This window comes from Lissotriton helveticus, chromosome 6 (assembly GCF_964261635.1).
Source record: "Lissotriton helveticus chromosome 6, aLisHel1.1, whole genome shotgun sequence".
In the NCBI taxonomy this organism is placed as follows: domain Eukaryota; kingdom Metazoa; phylum Chordata; class Amphibia; order Caudata; family Salamandridae; genus Lissotriton; species Lissotriton helveticus.
In genome coordinates this window covers 259,604,053-259,629,995 of record NC_136067.1, presented here as the reverse complement: position 1 = coordinate 259,629,995, position 25,943 = coordinate 259,604,053, and the positions used below count along the sequence as shown (strand labels likewise).

Genomic DNA, 25,943 nt, shown 5'->3' with positions numbered 1-25,943 from the left:
ACTCCAGCACCGTTCTTTCGACCCTGGAAAAAGTTTTAGATCTTTCCCTGGCAAGATTAAATTTCAACAACAAAAGGTAGCAGGAGGTCATTAATAGACCGACTAAACTTGTGTATCTGAAGCTATTGAAAGAAAACCAAAAGAATAGTGATTCTAAACCCAATAAAAAACTAGGTGTAGTCACACTATCTACAAAGGGGCACCTTTCCTGTGTGGAAAAATACCCATCAGTTGTCGATTCTTGCCGCCCTGTTCATCATCTGGGTTCCTTCACACCAGGAAGGTAAGATTATGTACCCACTGTAGACGGTCAGAAGTAACACCTCGTCTAACCAGTGAGGCCCAGTGAATCCTATGATGTACCTAGTTATGGACAGACAACTGTAGAGCAGTGCAAAAAAAGTAGTGAAAACTAAAAAATTATGGTCCTGAAGAAAGCAGCAGGATACCCTAGAGGCTCCACTTTAGTCTGCAGAAACATGTTGACCGTACACGATAAGTAGTGGTTATTTGTTAAAGCCACTATTGTCGCACGCATTTTATTGATTTGGGAGTATTAAGGTGTATAATAAAGTTCCTTATCCTTTCTACGACCCAATTTTATCTGTTCATAGCACAGTTCACTTTTTAGTTTTCACTACTTTTTTTGCACTGCTCTACAGTTGTCTGTCCATACCTAGGTACATCATAGGATTCACTGGGCCTCACTGGTTAGACGAGGTGTTACTTCTGACCGTCTACAGTGGGTACATAATCTTACCTTCCTGGTGTGAAGGAACCCAGATGATGAACAGGGCGGCAAGAATCGACAACTGATGGGTATTTTTCCACACAAGAAAGGTGCCCCTTTGTAGATAGTGTGACTACACCTAGTTTTTTATTGGGTTTAGAATCACTATTCTTTTGGTTTTCTTTCAATAGCTTCAGATACACAAGTTTAGTCAGTCTATTAGTGACCTCCTGCTACCTTTTGTTGTTGTAATTATTGGTTAGGGGCTGTAGCAGTGTTAGGTCCTTAAACATCCCCTTGGACCCGCATCTCCCTTTTGTGTTTATAAAGATTAAATTTCAACATTTTCAAGTGTAGGAAGAGATTGGAGAAGTATTATACTAATAAACATGTCATTTTATGGGCATACACAAACTCAAACCATTTGAGGCATGTTACTAATGGTTCCTGCTTACTTCCAAGCCACTGAATTAAGGTTTGCACAAAGACGGCAAATCAGAGAGAACCCAAAGGCTTAGATATTATGAACCCTGACATAACCAGAGAGGCTTATATTAGAGCTCTGAAATATTGTGAATGCTGCCATAATTTCTCACCTCACTAAATGGCTCCCTCACTACATGGCCGCAAAGGGGACAAGTAAACTATTGTTCAAGCCAAGTAGATTTCAGAAGCATCCCTTATTTTGCACAATTATAAAATTCTACACTCCTCATTAAGAATGCAAAAATGGTAGGTCATGTAGATGCAACAAATATTTATATTCTTTTTTTTTCCTTACCAGCTTGTTTCCTTTTAGGAGGTGCCATTGCCGCTTGGTGGAGAATCAAGTCTTGAAAAAACTTAAGCCTGTCCTCTTCGTTGGGCCTTTCAATATGAAAAACCTCTTTGTACTGTGTCCTGAAGATGCCCTTGATCTGTAATAGACACATTTTACCAATATGTCAAAAGTACATTTTGGAACGTGGAACATAAGAATTATTACCTGCTATCGTAATAGTAAGATAAGATCACTCACTACTTTTATAGGACCAATGTACTGAAGACTGAAAATACTGCATACACTGAAAGAAAATACCACAGGCGTGGACTATTCTGCAAATGCCAACCCGGTAATACTAGGCAACCTTAAGAAACAGTCTAGTAAACTTTCACAGAATGTCTGCCGTTCGGCTCAAGCATCACAGACAGTTTCATGCCCTCTTTAAGATTTACACCATTTACTCAGTTGAGGGAACATAGCACCCAACAGTAGGCATTAACTTGGTTTGTGGTAATGTTCTGTGATTGCCACATTGTCAAGAACACTAGCAAATGTCCAACAAGCTGCAGTTTAAGCTAACACCTGGAATAATTAATCAATCCAGCATTGGGCGTATAAGTACCAAGACACAATTACAGTAACATTTTTACCAGTTACAATCCAGAATGAAGGAATAATGATTACTCAGAATAAATAATAACTAACAAAGGTCATCCATCATAAGCATGCTTCACTAACAGTATTACAACTTAACATTTATCAGACTCAACTGCTTCAATGACCAGCATGAACACTTTTAGGAAGTGAAGTCATCTTACCAGGTAATAAGACAAATATTTTAGGCCGCCAGTGCAATACACCAAGCTAATAAAAAAGTAATGCAAAAAGAAGACTATCATTCTCCTCCTAAATACCTGAAAACTGGAAGATCTTCACAAAACAGCTCAGTCTAGCACACCAACCTCAACAGCCCAGGAAGAGCTAGAGAGACAACCTTTCAAGGAACAACTCTTCAGGAAGTCTAAAGTCATGCTCTACGTTCACCAATGAAACTAAACTATCAATTCAAAATGTTTCCCACACAATGTGCTTCGAATACAATCATATACAACACTTGTTTGCTTTACAGCTATTACAGTTTTTTTTTTAAGAACAAAATTTTATTAAGTTGTTGAAGGAGTGCAAAAAGGGCACTGCTCTCCGGAGACCAGAGGAGCAGTGAGCAGGTAAGTAGCCATCACATACAGGCAGTTCAATCAACATTTCGATATAAGTGAACGTCCCCGAACTCCCCCTCCCCCCCCCCCCCCGATTCCCTCCCCTTTCCCCCCCGCCCGGAGCCCACCCCCGCACAGTGTTTACGTGGTCCAAAAGTAAAAGCCTATCAAAACACAGTCAGTGTGTACACCTTTTCACCCAGGGTCAACAAGCAATTGTCCTACAGCAGCATCTTGTTGCGCTGGCGGTTCCAGCCATAGTCCTCTATAGTCTGCCCATCTCTTCCATATTTTAAAATGTTTTCGGGGGCAGCCTCTAGCCTCGAAGACCGGGCGCTCCAGTCCCATATAGAAATCCAAACCTCTCTTCCACACCCCTACCAGGGGAGCCCTGGGGTCCTTCCAGGCCCGAGCCACATCTCTTTTGGCCAACACGAGGCCCCGGAGCAACAGATGACGCTTATAGATATTGCCTCCCACCTGTTCCATAACGTGAAGAAGGCCTAGTTGCGGCGAGCGGGGGAGGTTCCAGCCCAACACTTCAGACAAGCAATCCCACACACCGGTCCAGAACCTCGTCAATTTATCACACAACCACACCGTATGTATGAATGTGCCCACCGCACGACCACAACGCAGGCAATCAGGGGAGGCAATCAGGCCAGCTCTCCACAACCGGTCCCTAGTATAGTAGGCTCTATGTAAGTACTTGAATTGAATAAAGCGCAGGCGCACTGCAATAGCCACTCCCCTTGGGGCCTCCAGGGCTTCTCTCCAGTCCTCCTCACCTAATTCGCCTATGTCTCCCTCCCAGATGGATCGTAACTTGTCCAGGGGAGAAGAGCAATGAGTAACCAGTGTCTGATATATATATATACTAGATATTGTCTTATATTCCAATTCCCCCATAAACACCTTAGTCTCCAGAGGGCTAAATTCAGGCAAGGAGTCCAGGCCGATCAAGGCGGGTGACACGGCGTGTCGGAACTGCAAGTATTTAAAGAACTGAGTTCGGGGCATATTATATTCTTCTCTCAACGCTTGGAACGATTTAAGGGTCGTGCCTTTCATAACGTGGCCTAACGCCGATATTCCAATCGCGTCCCAGCCGCGGAATCCTTGTAAGGACGCCAGTGCCGGTAGCCGCCCATTTTGCCACAATGGGGTCTCCCTAGTCAATTTGTTCCACCACCCCATACGGTGTAGAGCTCCGCGCCATATCCGGAAAACCACCTGAGTAACCACTGGGAGCCTCTTGCGTTTGGCCGCCGAATACAAAATAGTGTGCAGCGTGTCTGGGTCCATCATGTATCTCTCAAGGGCATAGGCCGGGTCGCCCCGGTCCCCATACCACCATTCGTTCAGTACCAAGAGGTGAGATGCCTGATAATAGGACAAAATGTCTGATGTTGCCTAGCCACCACAATATGTGGAGAGGAAACAAGTGCGGAGTGCCACTCTCGCGGCCCCCCCAGCCCAGAGAAACTGGCTCAGAGCCGAGTTCACCTGTTTGAACCACTGCGGGGAAATAGGACAAGGATGATTCTGCAGTTGGTAGAGGAGTCGTGAGAGAGCCACCATCTTGAATATGGCCGAACGGCCATATATATTCAGGGGCATTCGGGACCATGTTTTCATGTCTTAACGTACTCGGTCCCACACTGGCAACACATTGCGCATCCAAGAGACCCCAGGTACATCTGTCAGGAAAACGCCTAGGTACTTAAGGCCTCCGGCCGCCTCCTGCAACGCTGACGCCCAGGATCCTAGGCCCCCACGCTCTCCCAGCACCCACAGCGTAGATTTTTGTAAGTTTAATTGAAAGCCGGACACCTCTCCGAATATCCGCATTATTTCGAGGACCCATGGGCCCCGATCTATTCAGGTCTGTGAGGAAGAAAAGGACGTCATCGGCATAGAGCGCGATTCTATCTGACGGTCCCGCCTCCCACTCAATTCCTCGCATCTGTGCGTCTATTCGTATCCACGCTGCCAGCGGCTCCATGGCCAGGGCGAATAGATAAGGGGAAAGGGGGCAGCCCTGCCGGGTGCCCCGGTCTATAGGAAAGGGGTTGGACACCGCTCCCGCTACTCTCACTGACGCCGTCAGATCTGTGTATAGCAGCTGTAGGTACGATAGGAAACGGGGTCCAAGGTTTTTGCGAGACAGGAGCGCACGGAGGAAGACCCAACTCAACGAGTCGAATGCTCTATCTATGTTGGCCAGGAGTAGTGCCGCCGGAATCTTGGCAGCTCGAGCCGCCTCCACCACAACCTGCGCGCGTCTGATATTGTGTCTTGTCGCCCTGTGGGGCATAAACCCGGCCTGGTCTGGGTGGACCAGGTCAGTAATGTATGGGAGGAGAAGATTGGCTAGTGCTTTCGCTAGTATTTTCGCTTCAACATTTAGGAGCGATATTGGCCTATAGGATCCATGTTGTTCAGGGGGCCTCCCAGGTTTACAAAAGACCACGATTTCAGCGTGTCGCCAGTCCGCCGGAAGGCGACCACGTTCTCTGGCCGCCTCCAGTGCCCTTCTGTAGTACATCCCTTACTGGAGATGAAATGTCTTTATGAATTCACACGGGAACCAATTGGATCCGGGGACCTTACCAGTGTTTAGTTCTCCGAGCGCCGTGTCCAGCTCCTCAGCCGACAACGGGAGCTCAAGGCGAGCACGCCCTTTATCTGAAAGAGCCCGTGGTGGGAGGTCTGCAAGGAATTTGTCGACATCTTCGGCAGGGATAGATTCCCGGGGGGTATATTGGGCCGCATAGTATCGCGCGAAGCTGGCTGCCAGAACTGCCGGGGCCGTCACAGGTTCCCCTGCCTCATCACGAAATCCCGGTAGAGATTGCGCCTGGAAGGCACCCTGACATAACCTATAAAGCATTGTGCTGGATTTATCTCCCCACTGATATATTCTACTTTGTGTTGCCACACAACTGACGAGCCTCATCCAGTAGTAGAGAGGTATATGACTGTTGAGGGGGGCGCTAGAGGGCGCCTGGCAAGATGGCCGCACTTATGTGAGGCTCCGCCAGACCGAGCAAATATCCTTTCATTATCCGACATATTCTGTCCTTACCACTAACCACTTTTGCGGTCACGAGTGCCTGGACATCTGTGGCGCCGACTGGAGAGGTCTTCCTGGCGACTGCAGCCCGTTTGGAGGAGAAATCAGAGGCGAGGCTAGACTGACGAAGAATCAGCCCTGTTGTGCTTGGAGGACCCCGCGACTGCCGAGTCGGTGCGGAGCCGGCGAGAGTGAAGCGATCAAACTGCGGGTGCAGCTAGCGCCCCCAGCTGTTGGGACATAACGTTCTGTACCGGATCGACGCCTGAGAGGAAGCTGGTGTGCTACGATTGCCTGAGGATCGGCGGCCGAGATGGACGGCTGCGAGTGGGGAAGCGGTCTAGGGGAGGCCGGGGCTGCGAAGGCGGCGCTAGGCCGAACCAGGCCGTTCCGCGCGATCTGCGGCTGGTTGGGTGGGTGGGTTCCGGGCCTGGCGGCAGTTAGGAGGCGGCAGAGCGATGGTGGCATAGTCCTGGGCAGCCTTGTGAAGACACCGTGAGGCTCCGCAGCGGCTCATTGACAGAGGAAAGGAGGCGGCTATTTGGGAAGGAGGCCGCCCCTGACATTGTGCTCTGCTTGTGACTATTTGGGAGCGGGGGCGCAGATAGCGTGTCTGAGGCTCAGCCCTAGAGGGACGCTGCATTGGTCATCGCTGGAGCTCTGGACACTGTACATAAATTTGTGCGCGGGGTGCCTCCTGATCGCTGGTCGCCCTCTACGCATCAACTATAGCCCGTTTGGACGCAGCGTGGGCCGGGCACTAGCGGCGGCCGCCATTTTACATCGGAGGCAGCATGGGCAGGCCGGAGAGGAACCAGCCTAAATTGAACTTTGACTCGAAGAAAACCACGTTATCCTCCTCACAGTCACCACCGGACAATGAGCAGGCTGGGGCGGCCGGTGGGACGCCGAACTTGGAAACGACGCTACTGGCCATGCAAAGAACATTGCAGTCCATAGAGGGCACGATGGAGGCGGTTAACCTCCGGCTGGATCATATGGCCACGCAGTTTGATAGACAAAATGAAAGAATGAACGAAGTGGAGCAACAAGTTTCGGCTACAGAGGATGGCCTGGCCACAGTTAATACAAAAGTGTTCAACATGGAACGAGTACTGGCAGTTATTCAGGGTAAGAATGAGGAGTTGGAAGGGCGGTCCAGACGCAACAACATTCGCGTCACCAGGCTGCCGGAATCCACGAATGTTGGCAAAATGGTAGACTTCATGGAACGCTTAGTTATAGATCTGTTTGGGGCTGAGAACTTGTCTAGGGTATTTATAGTTGAGAGGGCACACCGCTCCCTGGCAAAACGGCCGGCGCCTGGTTTGCCTCCATGCCCCATCATTGCCCGAATACTCAACTATAAAGACAGAGATACGATCTTACGTCTGGCAAGAGAGAAAGGTGTCATAGATTATCAGGGCAATAAACTGGAGTTTTTTCCTGATTTCACGATAGCGGTACAAACGGCAAGGAAATAATTCAACGGAGTGAAGCAGCTGCTCAGGGAGGAAGGAATACAATATGCCATGCTTTATCCGGCCCGACTGCGGATTGGAGCCCCATCAGACAATAAGATTTTCACGTCACCGAAAGTGGCCATGGATTATGCTAAAAAACAGAAAAAGCAAAAGCGTGATTCCATTATGGCACAGGAAGGAGATGAGGAACGGATTGACGAAGCCGTCTAACGTTCGGAGTTGATCGGGCCGCATGGCGTTGCTCTCAGGGGCTCTCGCTCCTATACACTGTGATACCCTCTCCCATACACCTGAACAAAATGTACCTTTGCAATGGAGGAGGGAGTTTCACAGGACTTCAATGGTAGACTGGACCGCTTTGTATACTCCTGCAGGACTAATGCGCTGAATGTTTCTGTGATTGCTAAATACATAACTGACGCCTAGATGTGCACTTCAATGTAAGGGATGTGATATGAACATGATACGCTTTTCACGGCCGCTATTTATTGGGGCACGCTGCTTCTCAAAGTAATGCTTGGTTTAAAGTGCGTCACTATTACGGAATGTGCATTTGTAGTGGGTGTCGAATAACTTATTCATCCTTACAGATGAGCTGTGATTGCCCACATAGTTGTGTCCACCGGTAGGGTTTAACAGCTGTGCTTCTATTGGTGATGGTGGTGGGGGATACGGACATTCACTGATGATCACGAAAGTTTGCTTGATGCTGGGCGACTGCTGTGTACTATTCATGTATAGATGTTGAAAAACTCAGAAGGTGCTAGATTAATATCCTCGCATGGATGGGGCAGGCGCAAGAGATATGGAATATGCTGGTCAATGGCGGCGTAGGATGACATGTGTGATGGTGCTGGTCTCTGCTCCAGAAGCACTGTGACTTTACTGGTAAATTATTCGATGTACCGTCCCTGCATTATGAGATGATCAACTGCTTTATACTAAGGACACGATTCTAAGGTGGTTAGGTATGCAGATTCCATACCTGGCTCGGTCACCTCCCGTGTATCACTGTTCATGGGAGTTGGGCGCCTCTAGAACCCCTCGTATGGGAATACCCCACATAATGTTTGGAGCAAGGTTGGGAGTTTGGAAGTTGGGGGGTGGGGAATGGCTTTGGCAGTTTGGGGGAGCTGAAGTGGGTGGGAGGAGGGTTAGGGGAGTTCGAAGAATCCAGGCCTTACTCAGCACTTCTGCTGGTATGGATGTGCAGTTGGGTGGGATGATAGACGGGTTGGATGTGGGTTGGCTAATTATTTGTTTAGCTTCTGTGAAGGCGTTTAGGACTCCTCAGCTGCTCTGTTGTTTTATGCTACATAATGGGTACTGGGCAGTGGTCAAGATGGCTTTGCTTGAATGGATACCACTTGAAGGGGCACATGGATAATGGGGGCAAAATCTGCTGGATAACGTGGAATGTGAGGGGATTGAATAGACCGCAGAAGACGAGACAGGTTTTGGCATATTTAAACAGACATGGAGTGCAGGTGGTTTTTCTCCAAGAGACACACCTTAGGGGGCGGGCTGCGGAAACGGTCGCTAGACAATGGGCGGGTACTAGACTGGCCTCCGCCTACTCCTCTTATGCCCGGGGGGTCATGATATTAATTAAGAAAAATGTGCCATTTGTCTCGATACATGAAGAAATTGATAAGGAGGGTAGATATATAATATTGCATGGGAAGCTGTGCGGTACACTGGTCACAATGGTCAATGTATATGGCCCGAATGTTGATGACCCAGAGTTCTATAACAATCTATGGAATAAGGTGTATGCCCTACCGCCCTCCGCAATTGTCTGTGGGGGGGATCTGAATGTAACAATTAACAATGCGTTGGATAAGAAAGATGATCGCATCTGCACCGCTAAAAAGGCCGTCACTGCGGTTTGTGCTGGCATGAATGGACTTGGATTGGTAGATGTGTGGAGGCTTGGCCATCCTGGTGAGCGTGAGGGTACTTGTTATACATCGGCGCATGACACCTGGTCGCGATTGGATTATTGGCTGGTGCCGAGGGATGTGAGTGGATGGGTGATGAAGGTGTCCCATCTTCCACTAACACTGTCTGATCACGCCCCTGTGCTGATGGAAGTATGCTGGCCATCGCATACACCAGTACCCTTCTCGTGGCGTTTGCCAGCTGGCGCTTTAATGGATACAGTCTTCCGTGAAGAACTGAGAACAGGCATTGAGGATTTCTTTGTTCAGAATGTGGGATCTGTGAGAGACATGGGGACTGTATGGGAGGCCTTCAAGGTGACTGTCAGGGGAAAGTGTATTGGAATGCAGTCTGGTGTGCTCAAATCATTGAGAGACTCCATGGCCAGGTTGGAGCGCGAACTGCTCTCACTGGTCTCACTGGAACATCAGCATGAACTCCTGCCAGCGGAACCGCTTTTGGCGGACATACGGCTTAAGGTTTCTGAGTATAATGTACTAGCTGACCAAGAGGTAAACTTTCTGTCCAAACGTACTAGAGCAAGGTATTACGGAGAGGGTGGGCGAGCAGGACGAGGGCTAGCAGACAGGATTAAAGAACCGTGGGCTCGACACTGTGGAGTGCAAGAAATCATGGATGGGGATGTGAATGTCACAAGTGCGGAAGGTGTGCTGGCTTGCTTTGTACAGTATTATGAGCAGATGTATGGGCATAGGGACACTGCTGGACAGGAGGAACTAGCGCACTATTTGGAAGACATAGCACTGGTCTGGCTGTCGAAGGGACAGCAAGATTTTTTAATGCATCATATCACGGAGGGGGAGCTACGCGAGGCGATTGCGGCTCTACCGAATGGCAAGGCGGCAGGCACTGATGGCTTGCCATCTGAGTTCTATAAAGAGTTTGTAGACCTGCTGTTGCCACATTTGGCGATGGTCCTTGAAGAGGCCTTGGAGCAGGGACAATTACCGGCCACGATGAGGGAAGCTTTGCTGGTAGCTTTACCAAAACCGGGCAAGCCCCGAAATTAATGCGAGTCGTACAGACCTCTATCACTGATGAATACGGACGACTAAATCATTGCCAAGGTGCTAGCTACACGACTGCGCTTGATATTGCCTGTTATGATCCTACCGGACCAGTCGGGCTTCGTTCCCCTTTGCTCTACAACGCATAATTTAAGGGCACTATTCGCTGTTCTACATCTCCTTAAACCTGACCTTGCTGCGGTGGCTGTGCTGTTGGACGCTGCCAAGGCATTCGATTCAGTGGCCTGGAAATATATGATAGCGGTGCTACAACGCATGGGGGTGCCCTACTTCTTCATATCCTTGATTACCTTGTTGTATACGAACCCAATTGCACGGGTAAGGGTGAATGGACATGTGTTGGCCCCATTTTCTGTGCAGAGAGGGACTAGACAGGGATGCCCACTCTCGCCCTTACTGTTTGCCATCATAATGGAACCTCTAGCGTGTATATTGAGACAGAGATACGCGGACACGGCGTTACGATTTCCTCTTAGATCCCTTGCGATGTCCCTGTACGCCGATGATATGGTCCTATTTGTGAGGGAACCTGTACAAAATTTGGAGAAAATACTTCGAGAGTTCATCCGATTCGGGCACTTTTCGGGCCTTACAATTAACTGGGACAAATCCATAATATTACCCCTCACAGATACAACGCAACCGTTTGGGCTGGAGTTTCCCTTAGAATGGGCCACTGAACCTGTTCGATACCTGGGAGTCTGGGTGCACAGAGATGTCCAAGAGATGGTCAGAGCCAACTACGGAGTGGCAATTTCCAAACTGGAAGAGCAGGTGACCAGCTGGATACGTTTGCCACTCTCGTTTGCAGACCGGATTTCTCTGATCAAAATGGTAGTCCTGCCTAAATTTCTGTACTATTTCGTTAATATACCAATTGCCTTAACATCGCATTTTTTCGCACAGCTCCAATCTTTGTTACTCTCGTTAGCCTGGGCAGGGAAGAAACCGCGAGTGAAGTGGGATACACTAACAAAGCCATATGAGATGGGTGGGTTCGCCGTACCAGATATGACATTGTATTATCTGTGCGCACAGGCCCATTTCGCCACTTACTGGCTCTCGGCACCACCGTACACACCCCATGTGGCTCTTGAAGCCAGTGCGGTACAGCCAAGGCCCCTGAAGGCGATGATAGTTAATTCTCACTCTATATACGAGAAAGGTGAAGTAGACACGGTGCAGTGCACGTCTAAGGCATGGGGAGAATTGGGCAAGCGTTCTAACAGACTACCACTATATGCACCGGGAATGCCGCTGCTATATCATACAGATATCTCGGTTACAGGAGAGGTGGGAGCGATGCAGTTGCTACAGGGGGCCGGGGTGACCACTATGGGCGATATTTTTCCGAATGCTCAGTTTCTCCCTTTACAACATCTATTGGATCGGACACCAAATGCAACTATGGCAACCTTTCTTTATGTTCGGTTGCGAGCAGTGATAAGAGCCCTGTATTCCTCTTTTCCAGCAGAGCCGCTCACGCTAGGAGCCTTACAGATAATATATTCAACAACTTCCAGGGCGAAGCTGATATCGCGACTGTATAAGGCATCGCAGGAGGATGAGGGAGGAGGGAGTGAGGCCGCGAGGGCTAGATGGGATGCTTGTCTGCCTGACCCATTGACAGATGATGAATGGATTGAATGCTGTTCTATGACCGGTAAATTTGCAGCGAATGGGAATTTTCGACTTATACAGTATAAATTTCTGCAGCAATGGTATTATACGCCTGCACAACTGGCCAGGTACGGTCTCCGCGAATCATCAGGCTGTGTGCGTTGCGGCATGGATGGTGCTGATTTTTTTCATTTGGCCTGGGAATGCGCACGAGTGTCTGACTTCTGGGGCGAGGTGACTGTAGCTTTATCTGATATGACATCGACTGAGATCGCTTCGGACCCGCTCTTATGCCTACTGGGTATGACGACTGCTGTACCAGTCGGAGTGAGGAAACTGGTGTCATTGGCGTTGCAGATCGCTAAGCGGAAGGTGGCAACTTGTTGGGGTGGTAGACGGGCACCTGATGTCAAATTATGGCTACAAGACATGGCATATTGTCGCGATCAGCTGACTTGGTATTATGAAGAACTACCTGCTAGCTCGCGCCTGCTGGACGTGTGGGGGCCCTACACTGCATACATGCTATCTAAGGTTGACAGTGACTGATGTCTGTTTGAAATGAGAGAGTAGTGCCTAAGTGATTTACTGGGTAGATACCTGCTGTGGCGTTCCGATTATAGTATAGATGCTTCCTGTCTCGTCATGTGATGGGTCAATATGGAAGCGCTATTTGAGCAAGCCTCACTGTTTGACTATATGCTGTCTCTTCCATGCCTAGTATAGAATTGCTAGTAATGACCATTGCCTATAACGCTGCTGCGATAACTTGGACCCTGATTGTCTAGTCTGTCCACTGATCATTAATACTTTCACCGCTGTTTACACTAGATTCTGGGTTGTTGGGTTAGGGGGGGGGGGGGGGGGAGTATACTGGTTTGATGTTACTGCTGTATGCCAAAATAAGACCGATTGTAACCGTATATTGACAATGCACTACGATGGACTACCATAATAACTGGTAATAGTACTATGTTATTGAACTCTGCTGCTATGCTTGCTGGGGCTATCGGTAAATGTACTTTGACCTTAACTAGCGGCAGGCCCCATTGAGGGTTGTAGGCCAGGAGCTGTGTATGTGCATTAAGGTACAATAAAGGTTTTTGAACTTTAAAAAAAAAAAAAAAAAGAGAGGTATATGACTGTTGCATCAGCAGCAGCTGCCCAACGGCATCCGCATCCCCCCTGCATTGCACCTCTCCTCTAGGTCCCGGACCCGAGTCGCTGCCTCCTCTATACCCCCCCTGCGTGTCCTACGGGCTGCCGCACACCAGGCAATATCCACGCCGCGAAGCGTGGGCTTTAGAGCCTCCCAAAGGGTCATGTCGTCAGTTTCGGGCCTATCATTGTCGTCCCAGTAATGAGCTATGGCCTCCCTCATATGCGACTGATAGCTGTCTTGTTGCAGATGCCACGTGGATAGGCGCCACCTAAATGGCTGCCGCCTCCTATCTAGATGCAAGTCCATCGTTATTGGGGAATGATCCGACAGGCCGCGTGGCAGCATGGATGTGGAGGCCACCCTCCCTATCCAGGTGTGGGGGACAAACAGGAAATCAATTCTGGAAAAGGACTTATGTACCGCAGAGACATAGGTGTATTAACGGCTATGAGGATGTTGGTAGCGCCATGCATCTATCCAGCCCATCCCTCGCACAATGCTGCTCAATTTAGTGGGAGTGTCTGCTATCAGACCCCCCCCGGGTCTATAACGATCCATTCACACGTTCATCACATCATTCCAGTCACCGCCCACTATCGCTATCACATTCGGGATTTCAGCCCACACACCAAACAGCTTTTCTATGAGGGCCTCTTGCAGTGGGGGCGGGGCATACACACTACCAAAGACCATTGGCTCATCACCCACCATTCCTTTAATGAAAACAAATCTGCCTTGGGCATCGACCCATTGTGTCTCATGGACATAGGTCAATCTGCGATGTATCAAGACTGCGACCCCCCGTGACCCCCTCACAAAGCCAGCATGAAATACCTGCTGGTAACCATACCGTTGCAAGCAAAGGGTTTTGGTGCCCAGGAGGTGAGTCTCCTGTAAGAGTAGTACATCCGCCTTTTCTCTCTTTCCTAGCCGCAAGACTGCGTCTCTCTTTATTTTATCGAGCATCCCCCGAACATTCCAACTCACAACACGCAGTGATGCCTGTGGAAGGCCTGTCTTATGGGTGTCAACCGCCATCGATGGGCAGATAGGTCAGGGCCCTAAGTGTCTGGGGCCACACACACACGTAAAATTCCAACTGGACTCGAATGGACACTGTGCCGATGCAAACTCCCCCAAGCCCACCAACCCCCCCTTCAGCTCTCTCCCCCCCACCCCGGTCCCCCCCAACAGTCCCCCTACCCGTCCCCCGCCCCAAACCATGCTCACAACTCCCCCCCCCCCCCCCATACCTCAGCAACATTGAAGTACCTGTCGCGGCATAGAGTATCTCCAACCCCCAACGGGAGGCTAGAGACCCACTATTCCAATGGATCCCCATAAACTACCCACCCAAACCCGACCTACCCCTTACCCAACTAACTCCGCGAAACTCTGGGGTTATGTCCGCCCTCCCTCAGGCATCCCCCAACCCACGTCCCACATCAATACATTCACTGTTAAGCAAAGGTTCTGGTGGTGAATCTCAAGAATTATCCGCTCCCCCGAAGTAATCATGTTCCTTCAGCAATCATCCGGGGCCTTGCGCTAGAGAGCCGCAGAGTAACATGGGGCTGTCAGCAGCATTAGTGTCCTCAGTTGCCACAACGCGGGGAGGTGGGCGCTTCTGAGAACGCGATCTCCAGTTGCTCCTGCTTCGCGACCGCCGGGGAGTCCTCAGGGGTCCCGCCGTGGAGGATGAATCGGAGTCGCAGCCCGGAGTGGTATGCACCCTGATCCGGACTGCCTCGTCTGTCCAAGTAAAGACCTCCTCCGGAGTGTTAAAGAATTGGGTCCGGGACTGGAAAACCACTCGTAGGTGAGCCGGGTAGAGCAGAGCGTATTGGATTTTAAGGTCTCGCAGTCGCGCCTTAGCCGCAGTAAAGGATTCTCGTTGTTGCTGCACCAGCTTAGTGTAGTCCGGGAATATCAGAATTTTGTGATTCTCGTACATTAGGGGCTCCTTCGCACGCGCTTGTCTCAGGATTGTGTCTCGATCATGATAATTGAGTAGCTTGGCTAATACTGGTCGAGGGCGAGCACCCACCGGTGGCTTTGGGAGAAGTGCTCGTGCGCTCGCTCAATCACAAAGCAGCATGAGAGGGACTCCGGGGGGAGCCACCCCTCCAGCCACTGGGTCAGGAAGGCCTCAATGATGCCCTTCTCACTGTCCTCCGGGATTCCCACAAACCGCAGGTTGTTTCTCCGGGCCTGCCCTTCCGCGTCCTCAGCCCGGAGCGCAAGACCCTTCTGAATCCCTTCCATGCTGACCACTTTCTTTTTGAGAATCGCCACATCATCCTCCACCCCCGTGATTCTGGTCTCAGTCTCAGTTATACGGGCAACAGCATTTCGCAAATCCTAACGGAGCAAGGTGACATCAGCCCCAACTGCCCCAATTTTTGCGTCCAGCATGTCTCTAGATTGCGTTATAGCCGCCATAAGGGCCGCATTGTCTGGTCCCGGTCCCTGTGGACCCCCGGAGGCTCCCGCTCCGCTGTTCGGCCCTGTGAACTTGTCGATTGGTCCCTGTTTCGTAGTGCCGCCACTGTTGCCGTACCTCGTCATGATGGTCTATGGGCGCGAGTACAAGGACCAAACTTGCTGCGGGGGTGCCGGGCAGTCTCTCTCTCCGCTCTGGGTGGGGATCACCAACAGGATCGCTCCCGCTTTCCAGAGTCCAAGGGGGGGGGGGGGTCACGTCCCAGTTGCCCAGGAGGCCGACGTGGCTATGTGTGTTGTCTCGCCACCTCACTCCACCACGGCGACACCCCCATCCCTTGACGCCATTTTCGATATTATGACCCCCCAGCACCGGATATACGCCCTGCTTCTGTCAGAGGTCCGATGGCCGCCCCAGAGAGTTGTGTGCCCCCTGTTAAGGACCTTTTCTGCGACATCTTGGAGGCATGCGTGCCTGGCCAGCTCTATGGCCGGCGGGAGAGAATCCGACCCAGTCTCGGCTGCTCCAACCGCCGCCGTTGGGTCTTCTGTCTGGGCCCGGGCGTCGGTTCCCAAACACCCTCGCTCCCTGGGGGGGGGTCCACCCCGCGGCCCGACCTAGCCGCCGAGTGAGGGGCACTTTTAGGTGTACTGCAGTGGCCCACGGCCCGGACCGGATACACACCGAGCCGCCGCCCTCAGCGGCAATACACTCCGCTCCGGAGCTCAGGCATCCACTGGAGGGGGGGGGGGGAGGGAACAAGAGCCCCCCAGCACTCCCGGTCTACCGGGCTCCGACTGGACCGCCGAGTGAAATCGGCCCGTTCCACTGTGGCACCGCTCCTGAGGGAGTGTTCCCTCCCCTCCCAAGGCCGCTCGCCTCCTGATGGTAGATTACCCCACATCTGCCGGCGCCCCCACCCCCGGGCGGTGCTAGGATTTTGCTGCTGCCTCTTGTCGTGTGCTGTCTGCCCACCGGGGTCCGCGGCTCCGGATCGGCTGCAGCCGGAAATGAAGGTGGGCACACTGCTCCCCGCCGGCCCCAGCGCCGCCGCACTTCCGGCCGGACTGCACCAAACTTGAGGTCCCGGCCTCTGCACGCGGCGCAGGCCTCGCCTTCGCTGGGCCCAGACCGCTAGTATCCGTGCTCCAGGGTCGCCCAAATCGCTGCCGGGGCTCACTCGCCACCTCCGTTAGTTAGTCACCCAGTCTGGACGTCTTTGGGTCGGGGTGATGCAGGATAATTACACTGATATTTCGCCAGCGGGACGGAGCTCTCTTAGGCTGCGTTCCCCATGCTTGCCGTCTTGGCCACGCCCCCCCACAGCTATTACAGTTTTAACTGCACCCACCACCATCACCTTGGTAAAGACCCTCAAAATAGAGGTTAGCACAAGAGGAAGGACCGCAGATTGTTAGTGGCAGGACCTCATCAGGACGAGCAGGTCCCTCATGTGCGCATGCGGGATTGGTATGTGTAAATAAGCATCCTTTAACTTGAGGGACACCATCCAGTCTTGCTTTTACAGTATCAAAAGCACCTGTGGTATACAGAGCATCCTGAACCTTCTGAATGTACACATTCCAGAGCCTGTGGTCAAGGATCACAGGCAGGCTGCTGCTGTTCTTAGAAACTCGAAAGTACCGGGATTAGCACCGCTGCCCAAGTTAATGCTCTGGGACCTTCTCACTGCAAAAGAGTCGCCAGCTTCTGCTGCAAATCTGAAAGTGATCTTCTGATTGAAGGAACTCAGGTGGAGGGGCCTGTTGGAAGGAAAGGGACTAACCTCCATAAGACCCACTGAAATAACCCAACCGGCATGAGCAAAGGATAAAACCATCCCATCAAAGGGCTGGATGAAGGAACTACAGTGTTTTTCCTGGTGGTACAGCTGAGAGGATGAGGAGGGTTGCTGGACTGGTCTTCCCTTAGGCTTGCTAAGGCCTCTGTTCTGCCTATAGAATAAGTTACTTACCTTCGGCAATGTGACTTCTGGTAGAGACTATCACATATTCTTCACCTTCTGAATATTCCCCAGGCACCAGACTGGATTTGGAATTTTATTTTCATCAGTAGCACTATGCAGCTCCGCACGGAAGCAGTCTGCTCCCGAAATGACGTGCAGAGCCGATATGTAATGTAATGTAGGTACACTTATATAGCGCACTATCACCCAAAGGGTATCCTGGCACTTAGAGTTACCAATCAGCTATTGCGAATACTACCCACAACAATAAGGAGCTAATCTCTGGGAAACAGCCTAGTTTTCAGTGCTTTTCTGAAACTTGACAAGATATTTATTAGTCTCCGCTCCAAGGGCATTCCAAAGTCTGGATGCTGTGAATGAGAAGGATGTACCGCCCATACGGGCCTTAGTCACACAGGGAACACAGATCAAATTAGCTGAGGAGGAGCGCAGGCATCTGACAGGAGAGTACCATGTGAATTTCCTTTGCAGCATCTTTGGTCCAATTTTATGTATTGCTCTAAAGACAATACAGAGTGCCTTAAATTGGACTCTTTGTGCAATGGGCAGCCAGTGTAGATCCTTTAAGGCAAGTGATGCGGAGGCTCTGCGTGGCCGGTAAAGTGCCAGCCTAACCGCCATATTCTGCACTCTTTGTAGTTTTTTTTATCAAGGAGGCAGGAGTGCGTTGCAGTAATCCATTCTGCTTAGGACGATACTCCGTACCACCTGAGATCTCGCTGCGGATGGCAAAAATGGGAGTATCTTCCGAAGGGCCCGAAGCAGAGATAGACAGGTGTTCACAGTTTTATTTACCTGGGAGTCTAATTGTAGATTATTGTCTAACATCACTCCTAAATTGCGCACTGTCTTAGCCGGCAATAGGGTGTTATTAGCCGGACCTGGCCAAAAATCCGCAGGAAGAGGCCGCGGAGTTTTACCTGCAGTACAACACAACACTTCAGTTGTTTCCCCATTAAATTGTAATGAGTTTTCTTTCAGCCAGTCTGCAGTTCTACGCATGGAGCTATGAAATTTTTCTAAAGACACTGCTTCACTACCCTCAACAGAGAAAATAAGCGGAGTGTCGTCCGCATAGTTAATTACATCCAAGCCAGAGGATTTGATCAAGATAATGAGTGGACAGAGATAGAGATTGAACAAAACAGGGCTGATAGCCGAGCCTTGTGGGACCCCATGTTTAACGTCCCTATTCTGGGAGGTAAATGGTGATAAGGTCACTGCCTGCTGCCTATTAGACAGAAAGGATTGCAGCCAGTCCCGTGCCCTACCCACCACTCCCATCTCCTCCAATCTCTTAACCAGGATCCGGTGTTTGACTGTGTCAAACACTGCTGACATGTCAAGCAGCACTAAAAATACTGCCTGACCATTGTCAGCCCGCATTCTCAGATCATCCAAGGCTGACACTAAGGCAGTTTCAGTCCCATGTGCAGGTCGGAATCCAAACTGGACTTCGTCCAACAACTCATTAACTTCAACAAATTTGGAGAGGGATTTACTCACAACCTTCTCCAGGATCTTAATCGGATACGGTAGCAAGGATATAGGCCTGTAATTAGAAGGACACTGGGGATCTAGAGTAGCTTTCTTTAGTAGTGGGGCGACAACCGCCTTTTTCCAGCAGTCCGGAACTACACCTTTAGTTAGAGACTGACAGCAAATTTGATACAGATAAGGAAAAAGGTCATCCCCAAACAGTTTCCAAAACTTATGAGGGAGTGGGTCCATAGGGGAGCCAGAAGCGATGCCAGCTGCAATGGCATTAAATTCCTCCTGCAAAGGGACTTGAAATTGATCCAGAAATAGCAGATGCTCCTTGTCATTTATACTACTATTTGTTCAGGTGGTAGGCTGATATGCATCGCCATTTAATGTCATATGTTCTCTGTCATCTATACTACAATTTATAGGGGTAGTAGGTTAATGCACATCATCATTCATAGTGGATTCTAGCCCATTTAAGATTTTATTAATTTTTTCCTCAAAAAGGATTGCTACCTCATTACAAAATTCTTGTGATGCTAGAATTCTAGCTTTTACGCACTCTGGGTTAGACATGTCTCTAACAATATAAAACAGAGTTTGAGATTTATTGGCAGACCATAGAATGGTTTCCTCAAGATATTTAGCTTTACCTATTGATTCTTTATAGCTATGAAGCCGATTTTTAAAAGCTATTTTATCTATCTCAGAATAATTTCTCCTCCATTTCCTTTCTGCTTGTTTACATCCGGACTTCAACAACCTAAGCTCTTCATTGTACCAAGGAGCGGAGTGCTTTTTACAGCTTTTAGTTTTCCTTACTGGGGCTATCTGATCCAAGGAGGTAGTGATTTGCTGACACAGGTTCAGATAGTTCTCCTCCACTGAGTTGTCGATATTGAATCCGACATTGACAAGTCAGGGGAGATCCCTTAATTTTAGTATTTTAGACCATTCTCTACTGGTCCGTGTAGCAGTTACATAGGTAGATTGTTTTTGACCCTTAGCTACTTTTGGAGAGAAGAAAACCAAAAAGTGGTCCGTCCAGCTCAAGGGACGTATCTTGTGGTAAATAAATAATGAATTACCGGTACTATTTTTGAATACATTAAGAATAACAGATAGCTCAATAAATAAGAGGCAAAATCCGAGGAATCTGAGGTTATCAGGCTTTAATCAGGCATAAGGGAAGGGACAGGAACAGGACAGCCTGAAATAAAGTGACATCGAAGGCACGGGATGGCAGCTGCAGCTCTTTCATCACAATTCAACATATATATAGTAAGACATTTCAATTACATTACATACAGTAGGCGTAACTAATGACAAGCGTAAGATAAGGAGACATGGGTGTGAAAAGAAGGCGTGCACAGGGCGTGCACTTAGACATGTGATGAGAACGTCACAGAAGTGTCATGAAATGGGCGGAAACATGGAGGGGGGCTACCTGAGCAGCTGGAACCTTTAACCTAGTGGTGCGCGCAAACGGGCCATGACGTGTATCTGGGGAGAACTGGGGGCTATGACTTCTACACTAGAAGAGGAGACTAAAGTCTGAAAGGTCAGGACGATATGTACCTATAGCATATCTGGTATCTGGTGTTTGGAGAACATGTTGATAGAATCTAAATGTCATCAGGGCAGAGGCTACTTGACACTAAGACTGGTGCATGCATCTATTCTACATGTATTGCGTGTGCTAGGAATATTCTATGAATATTAATACAGTATTTCTCTTACATGGAGACAGAAAGACTAGACCATGGCTGAAACTGTTGATGCGGTTCAGTAGCTTAGGAATGTGAAGACGAGAGGCTGGACTGATAACTAGAAGCATAACATATTCTTGGCAGACAGGCAGGCAGAGCCAGGCCGGGCACCGCGAGGCAGGAAGTAAGTGAAGGGTCAGGGATGCAGGTGGGGGCTGCATCGCTCCTCGGAATGGGTTCAGGAGACGAGCTTGAATCTGGTGTCCGGGCCCTTTTGAGGCCTAGAAACGGGGACAATTCAATGAATTAACGTGCACACTGTAAAACGTGGCAACATAGGCCTAATACTCGTTGCTTTCACGAGAACTGGAGACTGGCATACTAGAGTTGGACACAACTATAATTGCGTCTTTAATCGATCATAGGGGGATATATGCATATCGATCATGCACATATAACATAGGATGGGGAACACGTAGGCACATATGGCAAGGCAAAATTTACTTTTCCACATTCCCTCCTTGTGCCCTACGTTTCCATCAGGAAACATCAATATTCATGATACCATCTATCTGTTCATATAGCATCATTTGCTCGTCTCGAATTGTCTTGGAACGGGATTTAGGACTAGGAATACAAGAGGTAGCACACAAGCCGCAAATCGCAGGGCCACATTGTAAACAGAGGCAGCAACTGAATATGATCATTACTGCTATACCTAGGAATGACAATACTTTCCATCCCCAGGCAGATATGATATTCCAGAGCCAACCGGACCATGTCCAGGTGCCTGGATTCTGGTGTAACTGATGGGCAATTTTATGAAGTCTGGTTATAGCTGAATAAACAGACGGCGCGTTATTAGGAATGAAAATGCAGCAACTAGATCCAATGACTCTACAAGCTCCTCCTCTATCGGCCAGTATGACGTCAAGGACGAGACGATTTTGGAGCACGACAAATCTCATAGCAGATTGCTCTTCAGTTAAATTACCTAGAGCGGAAGTAGTCTCATTCACTACTGCTTCAAGGGTTCTGGTTAACCTACGTATTAACTTACTATTCTGGACAGGGCCTATAAAGAAAAAGAATCCTTTATTGAAGTCTTGATACTGTTCTAGAGCAGTTTCAGTTTGATCGACAATTGGGGACTCAGTCTCCCTTCTATGTCTAACGTGTACTAGATGTGTGTTTCTGTGATAATCAGATGGGGCTAGGAAAACTGGTGGCAGTAGGAAGGCAATATAACATGTTCCATCCCAATCGAGGGGCAGACGAACATATGCGGTCTGACCACAAACAAAATAAGAATGACGTGAGGCTTTGAAACTAGATTTCCCACTGTCACTATACTCGACCACAGTAGTACAATCACTATGTCCTACATGTGCGGAACCATTCTTTCTGACACATAATTCGCCTTTAACTGGTAGAACTGAAATAGCAGGCAAATCTGGAGTAGTATCGGACTGAACATTCAGAACCATGAAATTCGAGGAATAATTACCTAGATCATATACTTCATTTTCTAGATCTAACCCTGTTCTATGGGAAAGACCTTGCTTGTCTGGGAAACATGTTCGATTCAGAAGGGATATATCAGTTAGGGATGACGTTAACGTGGACCATGCTCCACACGAACCATTATGTGAAAAAGGATAAGGAAAGAGTGGCAGAACTCCCTTCGGTGTCTGGAAAGGGGGAAGTCGACCACACACCCAACAATTAGTGGCATTGCTGGTCTGGTGTGAATAGTGCAGCATTCGGATAAAAGTATTATTACGCATAGCAAGACGATAGGATAACTCGTGAGGAGGCAGGTCACTAAATGTGTGCTCTACTGTAACATTAGAAAACATATGTACATGTGAAATAGGAAAGCATAAATGCAACGCATAACTTATGCATGTAACCATAAGACTCAGGAACAATAAAAAGAATAGAGTAACGATACATCTCTTAGAGTTTTGACTAACTCTCTCACTGTGTGGGTCTGTCTCATGCATGTCAGGAACCTGTCTAACCGTTTCACCCGAGAGGGACTTAGACAATTAAACTGGCTGACTTACTAGACCGCAACTTTGCTTTATACTCCTGCTGCGGAGTTTTCTCTAACAGGGGGAGTTTAGATTCATTTTCTGAGCAGTCCTTGAGAACGGGGCAGTCCTTGAGAAATGTTTTAGTTTTGAGTCCATGGAATTTCTTGACGTGGCTCGCGTGTAGCCACCCTTTTCGGTTTTCCACCTTCACCGCCGTCCGGGTGGTGAGTAGGACGAGACGGGGTTCCTTCCAACGGGGCTGCAGCGGACTTGAACGATCAAAATTGCGGATCAGCACGAGATCCCCCGGAACGATCTCGTGTGGTTTCACGTCGGTGTTGTCTGGAAATGCAGCGGCAACCTGTGAACGACAAGATTGTAGTGCAGACATCAAGGAAGCAAGGTAATCTGTCAGCATATTACTGTCAACATCGGTAATGATACGGGGTCTAGGTGTACCCCACATATTGGGGGGACGTCCAAACACTATCTCATACGGGGACAGACCTGAACGGGAATGAGCAACCATTCTCATATAGAAAAGGGCAACTGGCAGTGCTACTATCCAGTCTACGCCTTTCTCTGCACATACTTTTGCGATGCGGATTTTCAGAGTCTGGTTATGTCTCTCTACGAGACCGGCTGCTTCAGGATGGCGTACACAATGGAACTTCCACTGGTACCCTAACAGAAGGGAAACTTGTTTCATGAGCTCGGACGAGAATGGCTGGCCGTTATCTGAATACACGACCCTAGGTAATCCATAGCGGGGAAAATACTCACGAACCAACTGCCTGGCAGTGGTCGCAGCTGTGTAATCTGGAACTGGATATGCTTCTGTCCATCTGGACAAAGCGCATACAACTACGAGGACATACTTGAAACCTCGACATCGCTCCATCTGAATATAATCCATCTGGAGGACTTCAAAAGGGTGGTCAGGAGGATGGAATCCACCTTGTTCCACCGGGACACCTTTTCCTGGATTGAACTGACAACAGATCATGCAGGTACGGACTTTCTGTTTGGCTGCTGCTCGTAAATGCTGGTTGAACCAGAGGTTCTGGATACTGTCTAACATGGCTTTTTCTCCTAAGTGTGCTGGACTATGTGCGGTGTTAATAATGACTTGAACCATAGAGTCGGGGAGAAACCATGTGGCTTTTCCCTTCGTCAACCATCCTTGATCTGTCTGGACCCCTCCTTGTTCAGACCATTTCTTAATTTCATCGGGAGTAGCATGTAACTGTATGTCTATGACATCTTGTGTAGGGTCCTTAACTATCATACAGGTAGTCTGTTCTGGAATGTGTGTCTGTGTCGTGTTAACTGGAATGTCTGGAGTCTGAACTGTGAGCTTGACTGTTCGATCTGCTAGATCGTTACCTTGGGAAATGATATCAGTGACTTTCGTATGTGCTTTGCACTTCATGATTGCGATAGCTGTCGGTAAATGTATTGCATCTAACAGAGCTTGAATGAGGGGGCCATGCTGAATCTTGGTTCCATGAGAAGTCATAAAACCTCTTTCTTGCCAGAGCACTCCAAAGTCGTGTACGACTCCGAATGCATAACGTGAATCTGTGTATATGTTAACTTTCAGGTTCTTGGCACGTATGCAGGCTTGGGTCAGAGCGACAAGCTCTGCTGCTTGAGCAGACAGGGTGTCAATACGATGTGTTTCTATAACTTCGGTTTCAGTAGTCACTGCATACGCGGCTACTAGTTCTCCTGTACTTGTTCTCATACATGAACCATCCACATAAAGTGTCAGGTCGGGATCAGGTAATGCAATGTCTGTCAAGTCTTGTCTTGGCTTTGTCATGGTGTTAACAACTTCCACACAGTCATGTGTGGCAGGATTTGAAGTAACTGGCGGTAACAGTGTAGCTGGATTTAAAATGTTGCAGCGTCTGATTTCTATGTGTGGCTGGAACAGTGTCAGTTCATAACCTGTTAAACGGGCAATTGTCAAGTGCTGAGTCTGTGTTCGGTTTAAAAGACCTTCCACGGAGTGTGGGACTTGTACTGTCAGGGAGTGTCCTAACACTACGGAATCACTTTGTCTGATAGCTAGAGCTGTGGCTGCAACTGACTTGAGGCACGCAGGCAGAGCCTGGGCCACTGGATCTAATGTGCTAGAAAAATAAGCACAGGGCTTGTATTGTCCTGCTTGATCTTGTGTGAGAACAGATAATGCAGTACCATCACGTTCTGTAACAAAAAGTGTAAAAGGCTTACTGTAGTTCGGTGTTGCTAGAACAGGTGCATTACATAAAGCTTTCTTTAATTCATTGAAAACAAGTGTATGTTCTTGGGTCCAAGGGAGGACAGTCGATACGGCTGCCTCCTGTGTCGTTAACTGTATCAGTGGCTTGGCTAGATATGCGTACTGAGGAATCCATTGTCTGCAGTAAGAAGTGAGGCCGATAAAAGCTCGTACCTCCTTCTGTGTCTTGGGTTGTGGAAGACGTGCTATTAACTGGATACGGTCAGGTGTCAACTGCCTACCCCTCTTGGACAGTAAGTGTCCCAAGTAGACCACTTGCTGGACACAGAATTGCAATTTGGAAGGGGACACCTTGTGCCCCATCTCGGCCAGAAAATACAAAACTGTAAGTGACGCACGCTCGCAGTCACGTTCAGAACGGGCTGTGATCAATAGATCATTGACATACTGGAGCAGGGCAGTGTCAGTTGGCATGTGAATATTGTCTAGTTGTCTTTTAAGTGCTTGACTGTAAATACTAGGACTTTCTGTAAAACCTTGAGGAGCTCGTGTGAATTTATAGCTTCTTCCATTTAAACAGAAACCGAAAAGGAACTGGCTGTCTGGATGAATAGGGACACTAAAGAATGCGTTCTTGAGATCGATAACTGTAAAGAATGTGGCTTCAGAATCAATGGCTGTCAAGAGTGAGGAAATATCAGGGACTACTGGGTACTGGGGTATGATACACTTATTAAGTTCTCGAAGGTCAATCACTAATCGATAAACTGGAGGTGCATTGGGATCAGTACGTTTCAGGACTGGAATGATAGGAGAATTACATACATTGGAGTCAGTTTCTACAACCACTCCTTGGGCAATAAGCTCGTCAATAATTTTGGATAAGGCTGCTACAGCCTCAGGTGGCAATTTGTACTGTCGGATTCGTGGTAATACAACACCTTTCTTCAGAGTGACACGATGGGGTGTGATATGCATACAACCTACATCAGTTGGACCTTGCGCCCA

The 25,943-nt window shown here is 48.8% G+C and overlaps 1 protein-coding gene across 3 annotated transcripts in view; it reads right to left on the bottom strand.

Annotated features, from left to right (window-relative positions):
- Window positions 1-25,943, bottom strand: part of ATAD2B (ATPase family AAA domain containing 2B) — a 974,520-nt gene that overhangs the window by 314,949 nt on the left and 633,628 nt on the right. For all 3 annotated transcript variants that reach the window (XM_078647713.1, XM_078647714.1, XM_078647715.1), the window contains exon 20: window positions 1,512-1,647. In XM_078647713.1, the coding sequence (XP_078503839.1) occupies window positions 1,512-1,647 (136 nt within the window). The remainder of the gene's footprint in view (window positions 1-1,511; window positions 1,648-25,943) is intronic.